The sequence below is a fragment of the Passer domesticus genome, chromosome 3 (genome assembly GCF_036417665.1).
Source record: "Passer domesticus isolate bPasDom1 chromosome 3, bPasDom1.hap1, whole genome shotgun sequence".
Lineage (NCBI taxonomy): Eukaryota > Metazoa > Chordata > Aves > Passeriformes > Passeridae > Passer > Passer domesticus.
The window spans coordinates 108,588,567-108,606,011 of NC_087476.1; the positions used below are offsets into that span (position 1 = coordinate 108,588,567).

General features: G+C 38.9%; 1 protein-coding gene across 2 annotated transcripts in view; it reads right to left on the reverse strand.

Annotated features, from left to right (window-relative positions):
- Positions 1-17,445, reverse strand: part of AFTPH (aftiphilin) — a 42,419-nt gene that overhangs the window by 17,332 nt on the left and 7,642 nt on the right. For both annotated transcript variants that reach the window (XM_064414948.1, XM_064414949.1), the window contains 5 exons: positions 14,222-16,007; positions 4,451-4,602; positions 3,818-3,944; positions 3,449-3,505; positions 1,749-1,871 (listed from right to left, as the gene is read on the reverse strand). In XM_064414948.1, the coding sequence (XP_064271018.1) occupies positions 1,749-1,871; positions 3,449-3,505; positions 3,818-3,944; positions 4,451-4,602; positions 14,222-15,997 (2,235 nt within the window). In that variant the 5' untranslated portion in view covers positions 15,998-16,007. Of the gene's footprint in view, positions 1-1,748; positions 1,872-3,448; positions 3,506-3,817; positions 3,945-4,450; positions 4,603-14,221; positions 16,008-17,445 lie in introns of those variants that run through there.

A 17,445-nucleotide genomic window follows, 5' to 3' on the forward strand; every position in this document is an offset into this window, starting at 1 on the left:
TTTCAGAATGTCATTTAACTGTAGCCTCCTAGAGTTCTGAATGGTTACAATCTCTAACCCATCTCTTCACCAAAAGCTTATTTTAGTGTTTGTCTCTTTGGAAAAGCTAACCTAATGCCAACAGTGCAGAGAGCACAGAAGCTTCTCAGACGTATTCATGGACCACAACTATTGAACAGAGATGGCCTTATCAGAACAAGCTGTAGGTCAAGATAATCACACTGTGACAAGTACTGAGAAATTCTGTAGTAGGAATTCATAATAACAGGAAAAGAGAGACTTTGGTAAGTAGAGGTTCTTATTTTCAGCACTATGACTGTCAAGAAACTGAGAAAATGGCACTTGTCAGGGATGTTGTTACTTCAGGCTCTCGCAGCTCTCTACATTGTTTAGTGTATTGCTTAATTTATGTTTTCTCCTCTGTAAAAAAGGGTACTTTGGATGCTGCAAAAAGACTCTGAAATTTTCCTACTTTCTTACCACACAGTAGATTTCTACAGGTCAAACTGTTTGCAGTAATCACTGTTGTTACCTTTTCTTATATCCATTTCAGCTGCTCAGTTCCACTGCATATGAGGAGCAGCACAGGAAGCACCAAATGTGTATTGCTTTATAAAGCAATGTGAGCTCTGAGCCCACTGACAAACTGCTGCTCAATAATGAAAGAGAATTCTCCTCTGCTACAAGCATGTCACATTTAGAGCTCTGCAGCGTGGCAGAGCAAGGACTGCAAGAACATCACTATAGTCACAAGCACCTACTGTTAAGGTTAGGTGTAGCCCAAGAATAATTCTTTCTGGAATGCCTTCAGTCAGAAGTCACGAGCATAGCAGGTAACTGAAGATGCTGGGTGGATTAAACAAGACCTGCACTAAGGAGGGACACAGCTGAGCCTCTCCTGAGCTGAATATGTACTGAGCATCACTGTAATGAGACTGAAAATGAAGTATCTCTGCATATCCCATTAGCTTGCTGACAACCACACACACTGCAACATGCATGGCATTCAAGTGCTCCTCTAATATCCTTACATCAAAACAACAGCAACAAAGAACTCGTGCAATTCAAAAGCTCACCCCTAAACTCCTCTGAATTAATTTTGTATCAGGCTTTAAAGACAGAGAAGCCAGCAAAGCAACTGTGTGAAATGGATAATTCAATAAAATCTGGCACAAAGGGCTGAGAGAATTCATAGAATCAAGAAGTCAGACATGCATACTTGTAATGCCCACACCCAAAATGCCTCTCCAGGCAGCTGGGCTGCTTTTCCTGACATCCTGAAGAAGTAAGAAAGGGCAAAAGAAATGAACATGAACAGTATAAATGTAAATAGGATCATTCAGAAAATCAAGTCCTAACCAACATGTAGAACGACCTCCAACAGGAAGCTCCAGAATAAGCAAAGATGAAGAACCTTAGCCAGAGGTCAGATGAGTCTAACGTTACAAATAAAATCTGTCTACCTGTCCACTGCCTTTGAGAGCAAACTGCTGTGTAACAGTAAGGATCATCAGGACTCTGAAATGGTGGCCACCAACTGCTACAGCCTCATCACAGGGACTCGCAGTCACACATGAAAAGCAGATCCAAGAGCAGGACTTCAACCTGACACAAGCAACACCTGCCTTTTACATGCAGATGTCTTTGAATACACCATCCAGATATTTTCAACATAAAGAGATAAGGCATCTCATTATTTCCCTCATCCTTTCTTTGCCTCTCCTCATCCTTCTGTCCCTGTTTTTTACCTGGAACTGATCAGATGCACATGTGTTCATCTCTGGTGATACAGGAGGTGTCTGTCCTATTGAAGCTATTTTTTCTGCTGCAGATATTGGTTTCAAAGGTTCCTTGGTAGGTTCTAACATACCCTGAATAAACAAACAACAAACAAGTAAATAAATAATCTATTTTAAAAAAATTACTTGCACACACAGACACATTTACAGACATTTCAAGAACTGCAGATGCAAAAAAACTAGAACACACTACTACCTAGTACTACCCTCAACTAAGAGCTTGGGGGTAACCATGTATCTCTGGGACACTTTCACTGTGTTGAGAGGGGCAGGAGTAGATGGAGCAGGGGAAAATCATCATGGGTCCTTAGGCCTAAGAAACATTTTAGAGCTAGTAACAAAAACCCAAGTGTTGAGCTGGGGCTTGCTTTCAACTTTCAATAGTGTAATTTAAGCTGGAGAAAACAGTTATTTGATAAGGTGATGTCTTCTCCTCCCAATTGTGTCTAGACTATTTCAGAAATATCAAATGACCCATCACAGAAGTACAACTGCATTCATTCCATTTCAACAATTAAGTAATCCAAAAGAAAAAACAAATTATCAGTTTTCAGAATGATACCAAGAATGATAATTACTGAGATGGAAACAAACGCATTACGAAGCATTAAGAAAATACACTCACATTTTTAATTTTAAGCAAACAATTCAAACACAGATAGTGTTATGAAAAATGTCTGAAATCTGATATTGAAAAAAAACTGAGGGTCAGAAGATGTACAGAAAGCCCAAAGTTTGCACTGAGACATTCCAACCATCCGAGAACAAAGAGAAACCCCCAAATAAAAGCACAGGATTTGCAACTACAGCATTTTAAACCATTCTCAGAAAGTCACCTGCCAAGGTCAACTGTTCCACAAATGTTTCTACACTCTATTAGGGGAGCTTCGAATTTACCCACCAGTTAAATAATTTCTTTTGGACAGCAGAGAAACACAGAAAGCAATGTGGAAACAGAAAGCAACAAGACCCTTTATTCCTACTATTGCTGTTATCCAGCTTATTGTGTGCATAAGTATATAAAAAATTTAGGAGACAATTAATCAGCAAAAACAATCTGTTGCAAAAAATAACTGCATGTGTTGCAAGCATAGCCCTGCTCACAAACAGGAAGAAAAAAGCAATATCTCAGAGTTGTTTTAACTATCTGTATCAGAATACCATGACATCCAAAGAAGTACACAAGCTGGCCTTGATGCATGAAAAAACAGTAGAAACAACTCTATAAAATTAGCCTACATAATTAAATCAGCCTAATATAAACCAAAGAAAACTATTTTTTTACTATTCCATTTGTGGATGTTCATATGAAAACATAGGTGTGCTTGTCTGTGTGTATACATATACAGGCACTGTTTTTTGAGAAAAAAAGAACATTTATTCTGCTCAGACCAGCAAAAATCACAAACCTTATCCTCTCCCTGTTTTTATTGAATACTTCTTTCACTTAAAATCAAGTATCTGCTTGCACACATAATGAAAATTATTTATTTGGTAATTCTTTTCTAGCATTTCTACTGATGCCTAAGCCATAACTGTACTCACAAAAATATCTCTCAGCATACTTGGTGTTTAATGTAATTTAATATATTTCATTATATGATGTTGCTGGAACTATAACAAAAAAAAAACAACTAAAAAAAGCTTACCAGTCCTGCTGCATACATGGGTACTATAACAGGCTGCTTCTTGTTGCCTGTAAAGAGCTGATAAAACAAAGAATTTACTTAAGAGTTTCTTCTATGTCAGTGATGGAAATGTTTTTCAATGCTACAGAACTTAGGTAAGGTTAGTATCACAGAATAAATACTATGTTTATTATAACACAGTGGTTAAAAACTAAAGCAACTACTTATATTAATAGGGCTTGTAAAAGGTTGCCAGGTGGTCTGTCATGAACAACCATGTTCTGTGCAACTATGCAATTAGGGGAAGGCATTCACACAAAACACTTCCACCTGATTCTACTTTTAAGGCAGCTTCCTTATTTAGAAAGGCAGTTTTGCTGGCAGACTCACAATATTTCTTGTGTCAATTCCCAGGGAGCACAGAAGCTTTTTGTTGCTGTGGGAGCCACCCCACTGGTATCTCAGTCCGTATGCATCGTGGATGTCCTGCAGCTCTGTCCACACGTCCATCAGTTCCCTGCACAACCCACCATAAATCAAGTTATCATTCAGAAAAACAGCTTAGCAGCCTGGAATATTTATTCTGGTTTTTAATGCAAGTGACTTATCATACATTCCAATTAAATTTATGCCCAAGCACAATACCCAGGGGAACTAAAACTGCACAGTGTTCTCAGAACAATTATAGCTCAGACTTCTTACTGGAAAATGATGTCCACGGCAGACAGGACAAAGCCCACTTAGACTTCATCATCACATGAATAAATACAGTAATTTATAGCAAGTGTAACTAATAAGACATATTTGGTTAATTCAGAGACATAATTGAAAAGAAGATGATAGGCTGCTGAGTTGCTAAGTGAAGTATTCCTGGTGTATGCAGTCACTGAAAACTAGAATTCTAATAGACAGCTGATTTTCACTCGATGGCTTCTCAAAATACGTGAAGCAAGCACCTCATTTTAAATTACTGCCATACATGTTTCAAGTTCATCTTGTATTTGTTGTATTGTGGTTTCTTACCCAGTAGTTCCTAAGGTCTCCTCAGTTGTTATCTGCTTTTCACCTGCTTCCAGCAAATGATTCAAGGAACTTATTTCTTCTTCAATTTCAGCAACAGGAATGGAAGGAAAACAAACTTCAAATATTCGTTCCAGACGACTTAGCAATGTTGTCTATACCAAAGAGAAAATATTTATGTCAAGTTTTGCTAACTGCTATAAAGATAAGTCCTATATAACAACAAGATGGAACACAACTTATAGCTAACATGAGATTTCATTTACCACAAAATATTAAATGTCAGAGGACCACAAGATTCTTTAAACACCAAACATAGGCTAGGATCCTGTACACAGAATCCTTACTGTAAACAGTAAGGATCTTGCCCTCTGCAAAGTGAGTTCTTACAGAAGTGTCCAAAGTCACTCTGTTAGAAATTAGCAGAAAATGTACACAACAAAATTTATGCTATATAAGGATAATGTCTCGGCCATATAAACAGCATATATTGGAACTAATGCTTTCCAGACATTTTAACTCCAGAGCATGCACTGGGCGCTGGCAGATGGATCTAACATGAAAAACAAAAGTCAAACAACCTCCTGCCCTCACAAAAACAAAAAAATCCCCCCCCTTTTTTCTGACAAGCATAGTATGCTTTCTTCTTTTCAAGTTCTTCCCTTACATTTCTCTCTTAAATACTTCCACATAGACAAGATTTCAACTCCTTGTGCCTCTGTTAACTGGTCTTGGACATCAGATGTACTAATGATATGGAATTTTTTTCCAACCCATTAAAAACAGGTAAACATCAAGCTTTTATTATTTATTAAAATACCAATTTCAATGGTATTTTTTGCAAGGTATGCTTGTAAAAATTAAATTAAAGCCTTTTTTAATGTACTCATTTTTGCCAGAAACACCCGAATCTCTTTTCTTGCTAAGGAAAGGAGGCACAAGCCTGACATTCAGTGGAGTGTTTCCATCTTTCTAGTTTAGTGTTCCTCAACAACCACTTTCCCAGTGCTCTGCTGCAACACACACAGGACAGCATCCAGCAGCTCCAGCACCTGCTTTTCTGCTGGGGAAATGGAAAAGAAACAGTGTAGGCGGAAATCCCAGGAGCATCCCACGGCGTGTGCTGGTTTAGCTGTGCCAGCAGAGCCCTCCTGTGGAGATGCAGCATATTCCAGTAACAATGTTGAATTTACACACATAAGCCTCAAAACAGAGGTTTTTTGTTACAACTGAGATGATTTAAAGTTCAAAAAAGCAAGGTTGTAGGAGGAAGTTACCTATTTTAGTTAGGCCAATCAATACAACTGGGACAAACCTTAATGCAGCAAAATATCTGCTTCACAATTCCAAGAATTATCTGCAACATTTCTTATTTGAACTTTTAGCTGAAAATTTGCCTTGTCTCTCATCTCAGCTAAGCAACTCACTGACCATGTACATCAGCAAACATAACAGAGGTAAACATGTCATCAGAATATCTGCATTCTGCATTGGAGCTGAGGTGATGAGTCAGGAACTGGGATCGACTCTATCCAGACTATTCTTTCTGTTCAGCCACTAACTGCAAAAAACAGGAAAATTAATTGGCTTAAAGCATGAGCTCTTGAGTTTTACTGCCTGTGAAAGAAATGCCTGAAAGGGACAGTCACCAGGTACAGTCACTTGCAAACCATAATGTAAAAATGTGCAAAGATCTGAATTCAGAGCAGACCTGACTCACCCTTTTTTTTTTGTTTGTTTGTTTGTTTCTTCTTCTTTACCTCTCTGGTAAATTCTGATCATAATGAGCCATGTTCTACAGTAAATAATTTTCCTTTTAATCATCTCTCAATGCTCAGTCATTCTGGCCATACACTAAGTTGCAATACTCGTAGGCTGTTTGCTGTTTGCTGACCAGAACTAAGACACTACCTTACATTTTTAGGAAGTAAAACTAAACAGTATTCCACATTCTAGCCTGATGTTTCACACGAACACACAAAAGCATACTCTGCTCCAGTTTTAAACCTTAACTTTGCCTAGAGTATATAACTTTCCCTTATCTTACATTAACAGGTGATGCTTACTTCATTTCTGTAATACAGCAAGAGTACAAATCCCCAGGGAAAAGCAAGAGGCAGATGAATGGCATTGGATCATGGAAACAGCAAGGCATCACATTTCTTGAAAAGGATCAACATTTCAGAACATGCTAGTAACTAAAAATATGCTTGCTTAGGTAATGAAAGAATTAACAGAAGATCTCTAAGAACCAAGCAGAATCTCAGTCAATGTCACATTTCAAATTTGAGTTTAAGAATTGTGCCAAAATTTCAGGAACAGTTTAACTATAGCATTCTTTACACTTCCTGTCATCTTTTCTAAATTCCCAGTGATGCTTAGCCCTTATTTCTATATGACAAAGAATGGTTTCCATAGCAAACCAGAATAATTAATTCTGTATGTGCAAATGGACAAAGGGATGAGTGCACAAACACATCTCCACGCAGTGGCAATGGAAGCAGCTGAACTTGTTTTTGTAACTGGTGATGAAATCATGTGGTCACAGCTTCCAGGTATTAAGGGCATCACCAAGATTTTAAAGCTGGTGTAAATGTCCACCTCCTACAAACTTTAATCTATTGTTGCATAAATAAGACTGCAAGAAAATACTGTGGATGACCAGAAGTAATGTCATGTCTGTCTTTCTTAAAAAAAAAGACAGAAACCAAGAATTTTTATTCACTTCTCATGTCACTAAAAGTATTTGATACATGATTGTTCTCCAGGGCCATTTAAGAAGAATAATTCTTGAAGGCACTTACAGAAGATGTGGAAAGAGTACAGCTGCTTTTAAACATTATCTGTGATTCTCCAAACAGCTGATAAATAGAAAAATAAATGTATTTATTTATTGACAAATTTAAAGCTTCATAGTTTCTGTAAATGCATTTTGGTAGACACTTAAAATACGTGGTAAGCACCACCAGAACCAAACAAAGTATCAGATATACTTTCTAAAAATAAGCATAACCACAGGATTAGAATTTATCTCTGTGGCAACTAAACAGGGGTCAAGATCCATCCCTCAGAGCTGAAAGCCCAAAGTACTTGGTTGACACAATTTGTTTTTTCTTCTTCTCCACCACAAGGTCACAGAATCCATAAACTCCTTCAACACAGCAATTCTTCACTGACCACCCAGCACACCAAATCCTCCACAGCTGCCCCCACATGAACCCAACAGTGACAGGTCACTGCCTTTCTTCAGAGCTATGAAAAGAGGAGATAATAAAATTTGCCATAAAAACAACACACTTGAGCCCCACTACAGAAACAGTGGACACAGTGGACACAAATGGCAATTTTCACCATGTAACTGCCGTAATGCTTCTGTGGGTGAAGTTTTGGGGAATTCTGTGTGCAAGAATGGAAAAAAAAAAACCCAGTCTTGCTTCTCTCCATGGTTCTGGTCCCATATAAGCTACAAGAACTCATCCAGGTGAACTCCCCTTCAAAGAGTGGAGTGGCACTTTGTCCTTCCATCCTCTGCCCTTTCCACCGGAGGGCACAACCCCGTTTTTTAAGCCCTCATTTTCCCTTAGGAAATCTCTTACATCCCACAGCATCACTGCTCTGGCAGCCTCCAGAGGTGCTTTGAAGGGGAGAGTCAAAAACAGAGCATGCCTTCAACCCTCCTCATCCTGCTGCCAAGAAAAGTGGCCACAGAGGGAGCAACACAAACTCTGGGCTGCTTGCCTCTACCAAACACAAAACTGGAAGGCCTAAGAATAAATAAAAACAGTGTAATAATTAAATTGTTGAGCATGTTTAGATATTCAAGCTTATGTGAAAAGTAATAAAAGAAAAAACATTAAAGGAGATGGAAATGAGCCTATGAAAGATCCAAGATACTAAACATATAAAGTAGGAAAGGAATAAAGCCCATATGGACATGACTGGCTTCTGGTTGGAACTCAGAAGCTGAATGAAAGCTCTCAAAAAATGACAGAACAAAGCTCAGGGGCCAAGAAAAGAAAATTATTAACCACTGAGATTTTATTTAACTTAAATCATGAACTCACTGTTCTGCAGAGTGCCTAGCACAGCTTTTTTATTACTATTTTAATAAAATAAAGGTTAAATGAGAAACTCCCTTTGCTGGGGTTTTTTAACATCCAAACCACATTTTCTGGTAACACATTTGCCTGTGAAGAGCTAAGTAGCCATTTACTCTTCTACCTTCACCATGTGTGTGCATGGGATGGGTGAATTTGGGGTTTTTGTTTGGTCGGTTTTAGTGATGCTCTTGGAGTATTTTGGGGTGGTGGGTTTGGGGATTTTTGAAGAGCTAAACTTCATGACCATATAGCTAACACAAGGGAGCTGAAGAACCAGTTTCAGTGGATGCAACTCACCACGGGGAACACACAATCAACTTCCTCAAAATTTTCTGGACTCAAGCATTAAACAAAGTTAAATGGTTAACTAAAACCACACAAGCAATCAAACAAATACCTAAGTTCTCAATTAAATGGTGACAGCTTTTTTTTTGAAAGTGTTTATGGACTGTCTAAACTCTGAACCCATTTCCTTTTCACATAGCAACAATTTGTTTCTTTGTCTGAAGCACAGGCAACACCTCTCAGAAGCAATGGGACAACAGCTGCAGGCAGAAAAACTCCTGAGTACAGAAGCTTACAAAGAACACTAGTTTAACTTCTCATGTTTCAAATGTGATGGCTTGTCTCCATCCCCAGTTTAAAAGCAGGTTAATAGAAGGTAGTGCCATATATTTCTCAGATGTAAAAAACTGAATTGAAATACAAGTTTTTATTTACATGGGAAATTTATAATGGAAACATTCGTCCTAAACTGAGATTTGCAAGGCAGAAAGAGGATGCCACAATGACCAGAGCTAAAAAGCTAAAAAAACTTTCATCAACATAAAATGAGGATTTTTTTAAAAACAATAATTTAAAGAATTAAATTAGGCAATGCTAGTCCTAAATATCCCAAATCTATTTTAAAAGAGTAACTATACAAGTTTTGAGCTCAGCTGCAAAGCAAATCTGAAAATGTAGTGGCTTAAGGGGAAAAAAAAAAAGTTAAGACTTCTTTGCCCTTTTTACTGCTTGATCTGAGAGAAACTGCAGGGAAGTCCAGGCTAGGAATATGAAGCTGTTTCTCTCCTTCCTGCTGGAAGCTTCACCATTTATTCTCCCTCAGCTGAAGAATGCAACAAATATTGCATCTTCCATGCAGGCAAAGTACAGTTTAAAGTTATTTATTGTGACTACATAAAACTCACTGACCATTTCAGTTTGTCACGTTATTATCTACTGGTGTTGTACTAACTTTTCAGTCAGACCCAGAGAGGAAGTACAGCAGATGACACTTACGTGTCGTGAAAAAATGGAAAATAATTTTGTCCATAAATAGTAATGCTAAAACAACCCCCTCTCAAACTATTTTCTTTTGTAAGATTCCCCTCAGCCAGTCTGTTGTGAAAACCAGCAATTACTGGCTACTTTTAATAGGCTGATTCTTACTGTTATTCAGCTGCAAATACTTCAGAACTGTGCTATGGATTTAAAACCCCCAAACCTTTCCAAAAGGGTATATTTACAAAAGTAGCCAATACTATTTTAATTTACCTTACTGAACTGAGGGGCTGAAGTCTTTATGGTCACAATTACTTTTCTCCAAAAGGATGCTGATTGCCCAGGACAGAGTACACTCCAAATGACAGTGATCCAGGGTTTTCTTTGTCTGGGTGCCTATTCATGGCTCAGTAACTGTGCCTCGCCCACACTGATTAATCTGAAGAGGCAGAGCCTGTGAGCACAGGCTCTCTAATAACTGCAGAACCTTAAAACCCACTTGGAGGACTGTTCACCTTTTCCTTCATCCCTTGCCAGGATTTGTTAAGTTTCAGGTAAATCAGGTAAGATAGGGCCTTCCAACCAAGCCCTTCTTTAGCTCTTACTGCTCTGGAGAGGCCCATGCTCCTTGCACACAGGCAGGCACAGCCATATTCCCCACCCACACGATTACCATGGATTATTACTGCTCTTGTGCCTCACTGCTGAATTCTATATATATATAGATATATACTTATATATATGTACATATATTCTTAATGCAGCAGAGTAACCCCCTCAGCTGACTAATGTTCAGCATTATCTCATGGAAAAAGCTGCACTACAAGCCTTATATTCATCATAAACAAAACTTGGTAGTGTGCAATGAGATTTCATAGAAGGGACTGATGCTTGTGCAGATTTGCTCAAGACTTGTTGGTTCAACCAGTTCACCCACAACTACACCCTAAATCAGTTACTGGACACAAAGGCACATCTCTAATGCAAAGTGCAGCCATACTGAAACCAAGCATTAGATCTTTTCAGCTGCAGACAGAAACTAAATGGATTAAGGCATATGTAGCATTAATATGGGTTCAGGTGGTAGTCTGTGTGCACACCATGCCCTTCCTCCTCTCCCCTCTACACAGAGCTACTGGACAGAAGAGGTCAGCATGTTACAAATCCTGCACTGCAAATTGTGTGCAGAATTCAGAGAGCCCGAGACCAAAAGCAAGGAAGAAAAGACTATGATCTTTCTGCCACTACATGTGGCTATATAAGGTCATTTTGTGAACTCCCTGCCTCTTAGTTTCATCCTTTATATTGTATATTTTCTAATAAAAACTGGATTAAATAGCTGAATGAAGCAATGCCTATTTTTAATTAAAGATTATACCAAATCCACAGTCTTTAAACAGTTTGCCCATCATACATGCATTGTGCAATCATGACTGCATTCAGAAAGCACAATATTTTACTGCCATCTCCACATTCAGAATCTACAAACTAAGAAACAAAGGAAAATACACAGAGATCTTTTCAATGGAAACTTGAGCTACTGATAAATAACTTTGCTTTCATGCTGCATTCTGATGGATGAAAATTGCTGTATACATTATTTCCACATTTAAACAGCAGTGCTGCTGGCTAAGTATCCTTTTCAATTTTCTGCTTTTGCAAAGAATTCCATTAGGATCATTCTGTTTATAAACCATTCAGGATTCTTTCATCACCACATTACAGTGACTCTCCCAGCCTCACCATCACTGATCAAGTGTATTCAGTATCTTGTAAATGATCCCAGCTCACCTTTAGCCTAAGCTGAGATCTCAGTTTTCCCATCTATCTCAAGTGTCTAACACATGCAGTATTTGCACACAGCCTGCTCCCTTTGGGTTGCTACAGCAAATGCTTTTTAGATCTGCCAGCAATACACTGATGCAAGTAATCCCCTCCTCCCTATCCCTCTTTAGGCTGGGTAATAAAAAACTTTGCTCTCTTCCCTCTCACCAGATTTATCTTGCCTGCCAGTATTTCTGCTCCTGCATCAAACAGCTGCAGAACCAAGTTTAATACATGTCAAACAGAAGATTAGCAATTAATTTAAAATGCCATATTTTGTGTTTTGACCTCAGTGACAACCTCTTAAATGACAGCAAGGAAGCTGATCAAAATCTGAGTTTAATTTTACTAAGATTCTGCACTCAGAGTACCAGGGCTGTCTGCTGGCTCATGCTGACTCATTAGTTAACCTCCGTTTCTAACAGCAATTTATCAAAATTGGCTCAATGGATTATAAGCAGAATTACTATTTAATCTTAAAACAAATCTTTTTTAATATAAAAAGGTTTTAACAGATCCTTCTGAAACTTAAAGCACTTACAAAATAACTACTGTTTTTAAGAGTCAACTGAAAAAAAAAATGTAGCAATTGACATTACAGGGCTAAGGAAACAATTGCAACAGAGAAAGCATGTCCAGCTCAACTTCCTCTCCAGTTTATTTGTGTAAAACATTCTCTCAGCTATACTTCCTCTCTGGCAGAGGAGGGAGAACATCACTTTAGATTCAGTCACAACTGACTGTAGCATAAAGAGAAGAAATGAAAAAACTCAAAGTCTTAAAGTTTGCTTTACAATTAAGACTTCATGGCAAACTTTACGTAAGGAACTTCCAATTTACTTGACTTTTATCTTCAGGCAGGATTGGGGAGGGAAAACTTAATTACAGAGCCTCTGAGGGTTCTGTTTTTATAAACATCTACATTCAGAAGTGTTTTCTGTTGAAAACCTATCATAAAATTACAGGAAACTTCAAGTGAAAATAACTTTTTGAAACCTTCAGGCTATTCCTTAATATTAATTACTTACTAGAAAAATGGGATGATTTACTAGAATCATCTCCCTACCCCATTTCTTTCTCAGATTCTGGACAGTCTTTCAAGTGGCAAGAGAAACAACTGAGATTAATTTCAATAATCTTAGCACTCTCCAATATTATGGGTGAATAGGTAACAATAGATTTGTGCTTTCAACATAAGAAATGGACCAACACATTCAGGTGATAAGCAAGCTCTTACACAGACACAAAAATCTGCCTGCAGGTTTACTCAGGAGCCTTTTTTTTTTTTTTTGGCTTGTGAAATCTCTTTGAGGTTTGGAGTGTTAGTCACTGCACGGAACAGCAAGCAGGAAGAGTAAGGACCTGAGGCTCACAGCTTTTAACGTGACAAGAAATCAGTGCTAAGTCCCAAAAGCTCCATTCCATTTGCTGATGCTGGCAGAGCTCCAGCTGGCACAACCTTCTGAAAAGCCATTTCACCTGTCACTGGTAGGAAATGGGAAGAGGCAGGGCTGTCACCAAGCAAGGTCCTGAAAGAAAGGACTTACCTCATTTCCTTTTATTGCCAGAGAAGATCCAAACCTTTCAGACACATATTACCACTAACATCCTTTACTGCTGGTGCTGCTGCACGCTTCAGAAAGACAGAGCACGCTCTAAACTACTCACATGGAATGACATGAATAAAAAGAAGCTTTGAAGAAAATTCTGTTCTGAATTTTGCAAAAGTATTATTAAATGCTTAAAAAAAGTCTGTGTGAATAGCCACAGATCTCAAAATTACTGTTAAAAGTACTTAGGAAATAACTAATTAGGAATTAATGAATATTTAGCAACGAAAGCAGAAAACATAGGAGAGGTGGTAAGAAATAAACCTATTTACTTCCCCTTCCTGGAAACTTCTAATTAGAAATAGCAGCAGCTTTAACAAATCACCAGTCCTCTGATGTTGCTAAAATGTGCAGCTTCCCATAATTAATACCTAACAGAGACTTATTTTTAAAGAGTTAACTTCCCAGGAGTTTGAATACCCAAGACAGAATTCCACAGCTTGTGTTTTATCATGCTGTCTGCTCTAAGTGAATTAGTGCAGCTATTTACAAATCAAATAATCATTTTTAATCAGGTTTTCAAAACCTGATAGAGAATGGTGATGGAAAATTTTGGGAACCAGTAATCCCAGCTTCTGGTCATACCACTATTTTACAAAAAGGCAACAGAGTGCCTCCCCAAAAGGCAGTAAATAATGAAGCAAGAGGAAAAGCTATCACAGGCTCTGAAATGTTCATGTTGGCTTATTCCTTTGATCAATTTATGTAAAGGATCACATGTAATCATCAAAACACATTCCTACAAGTTCCAGCACACCCTGCTCATTTGTCTGTGGGAAGTAACAGTGCTGCAAAGATCTGCAAGATCCAAACACAGCATAATGTTTCCTATCAGCCCATCTCACAGAGCACATTAAATCTCCCCTAAAAGGCAAACAAGGACTATTCAAATATTTGTTGTACGCAGATGCAGGAACCAGGAAGAACTGTATGCATAAGAGCAGAACAAGACTGAGGAAAACAAAGTAAGCACTTACCTGAACTGAAGGTGATAGCTCTTGTGATTGCTTACTGCTAGTCCCTTGGAAAGATGCTAGAGCAACACTGTCAGTCTTGTGTAACACTGGGCCATCACTCCTGGCAGACACGTCTGTCCTATGTGACTGCCACGTCTCTTTTCTGTGATGAGATTCACCAGCCTGCTCATCTCCAAAGGCAGCCCAAGAACAGCTGTCTTTTTGTTCATCTTCAAAAGCATTCCAGTCTGTAGCCTGGTTACAACCTGCTGAACTGAAGTCTGCAAAGTCATCCGAGTCCTGGAAAGCAACACTCTCATCTTGAGCTTTTGGCACTGAATCGAAGTCTCCAAATTCAGTATCATCACCATTTCCTACCTCAGTAGTATGCTGGAAGTCTACCCCAGAAGTTTTACTGGTAGTATCACATTCTAAAGTGTCAGCAGCCTGATTTAGTTCAGCTTGGTCCAAACTTGCTGGCTGCTTACAAACAGTACTCGTGTCCCTGAATTCACCAAATTCCTCGTTAGGTTCGCTAATGTGTGCGGGCTGTTCAGAAGTTCTTTCTGAATCAAGAGCATTTACTGAGTCTTGAGCAATCCTGAAGGTGGGAGGTGCACTGCTGACTGAACCAAAGTCACCAAACACATCATCATGTTTGTCACTGCAAGCTAAACCTTCAGTGCTACTTCCACCATTCTTGAGATCTTCATCACCACCCAGTTTGTCTCCTGCAGGATCACAGCTGAGGCTGTGGATCTTATCAGCCTTGATGTCTGCTGCTTCTGAAGAATCCTCAGGCCTACTAAAATCTTTGCCATTCTCTATGTGATGTTGTCTTCTTCTCCCACTGTGCTCTCCGTTCTCTGTAGTGCATATTGAACTTCCAGTTGTTTGAGACGTACTAGAAATTGTGAATTCCAGTGCTGAGGGACCCTGTTCACAACTAATTTCTGAAATGCAAACCTCTTCTTCACTATGAGTTACTCTGTTTATTCTGTTGTTCTCCTGAATGCTCACTGAGTCTCTTTCATTAAGAACACTGCATATTGTAGGCCCTGTTCCCTCTAAATGGGGTGGGGTTTTGTTTGAGAAGGTAGCAAAATCTGCAACATCTTCACCTGAGCTAGGCAATGAGTTCAAATTTTGCTCGGTAGTATGGGTGCCAACAGTTTTCAGTCCCTTTGAGTCACCAATACTGTCTAGATCTTCTGTTCCCTGAGGATTTACAGGGTCTGATGCTGCAAATCCATTTGTTAGAATCTCTAGACATGGAAGTTTCTCACCATTACAAGCATCTATTTGCTCCTCCTGCCTCTCAACTGTTACACCAGTTCTAACCACACAAGAAGAAAAACCCTCTGATTTTCCAGTGTTGTCTCTTTGTTCCCCCCTTCTGTTTACATCTTCTAAAGCGGTACCTGAAGTTCTAAACTTAGATTTTTCTTTGATAGTACTAGTAGCTGACATATCAGAAAGCTCCTTAGTATGAGTAGGAAGCTCTGCAATGCAGTCTTTATCTTTACCATTTTTAACAGATGTGAAAGTTGCAATGCTAGCTACATTGTCAGAATAATCATGGAGTGGGATGAAATGATTTGTGGGTATAAACTCTTCCTTTGGATGACTGTAGTCCGCTGTATCAAAATCAGCAAAAGCTACACCAGCAGTGCTCACACCAGAAAATCCTCCAAACTCATCTTCATCATCATCATCAGCTCCATTGTCAAGTGGTGGAGGGGAAGAGGAGTACATTCGAATAATGTCTGGTTCCATTGTTTGGTTCTGCTTCAACATTAATGTATTTCTGTACAAGGGAAAAACAGAGCTATGTTAGAACTTGGCTAGCTTTTGTGTTCTTACATATTTCATTTTTACAGTTTCGTGCCTCTTTTTTGAAGTGTGTATATAGGTCAATATCTGTATTAGATATCAGAAAGAAGCATTCCCCAAACCCATGTGTTTCACAAGTCACAAAGAATCTACTGGGACAGTTCGAGTCTCTTCTAAACTACATGATCAAACTGTCAGCAGACAGTGCTGAAATTATAGTCTTGAGCTGTTGTGCAACACACTGGCACAACTAAATTCAGTTTTAACTCATCAGTTCTCTATTTCACATCACCAGCAGTTCACAAAACTGCCGGTGACCCTGGTCCATGTTCTGCCACACCCCTTTGTGTGCTCAGGTGTGTGACAGGAATTAAGCCACTCCACGGCCTATGCCACAACAGCCATACACATAAGAGACCTTCACCATTGTCAAGGACTTCAAAAAGTGTTGCCATAAGCTCTGAAATTGTGAAGGAGTGGAGGAAGGAACTGCTGTTAGAACCACTAGCTATGATCTGCTGCCCTACTCTCTTTCTACCAGACCATGAGTTTCTATTTGGTTGCCCTGTTCTCTGGATTTCCTACCCACAAGCCAACACACTGCCTCCAGAGCTGCTGCCACCAGCCTGCTTCTGTCTTAGAAATGCCTCTGCATTTCTCTTATCTGGTAAGAGAAATAAGAAATGCCATCATGATGCCACCAGTAAAGCCAAGAGCCAAACACACTTCATCAAAAACTTATTCTCAAAAAGAGAGCTGAGCACGATTATTCATAAAATATTTAACCACAAATCACTAAACCACAGGGGGAAAAGAAGAAAGTATTCCCATGGCCTACATAGAAACAGATTAAGGACTTTCTCTGTCTTAACACTGCAAACCATTAAAGGAACAAGCCAGGTATGGATGGAAAGTTTTCTTTCCTAAAGAATGATCTTGACTTTTTCAATGCTGTGTGCAATTAATGAAATAACTACTAGTATGTATAAATTCACAGTTGTACATACCACTGAACTAGTTCATACCTTCCAACCCTTCAAAGAAGAACTCACACTAAGCTCTCTCCATTTCAAATGACACTTGACATGAATGAACCATAATAACACTAAGCCTCACCTACTGAAAAAGAGTGGAAACAACCTATACAAATTGGGAAATATTTGAACTTCTAACCACCAGAATAAGTGCAGACTTGACAACACTAGTTATGCAGCACAGATAAAGCATGATCCTTCTATCCAGTGCCTTTAGCAAACAACTTTGTAAAAGCATCTTAAGAGCAGCACACAAAGGGTAAAAAAGGAACAAATGAAGCTCTGCAGTTCTCCTCAAGTGCAACATACCAAGCACTTGATATCTGCCAGGAAACTGGCATCCTTGAGCTGACTAACACATTTAAAATTTCTTTCTGA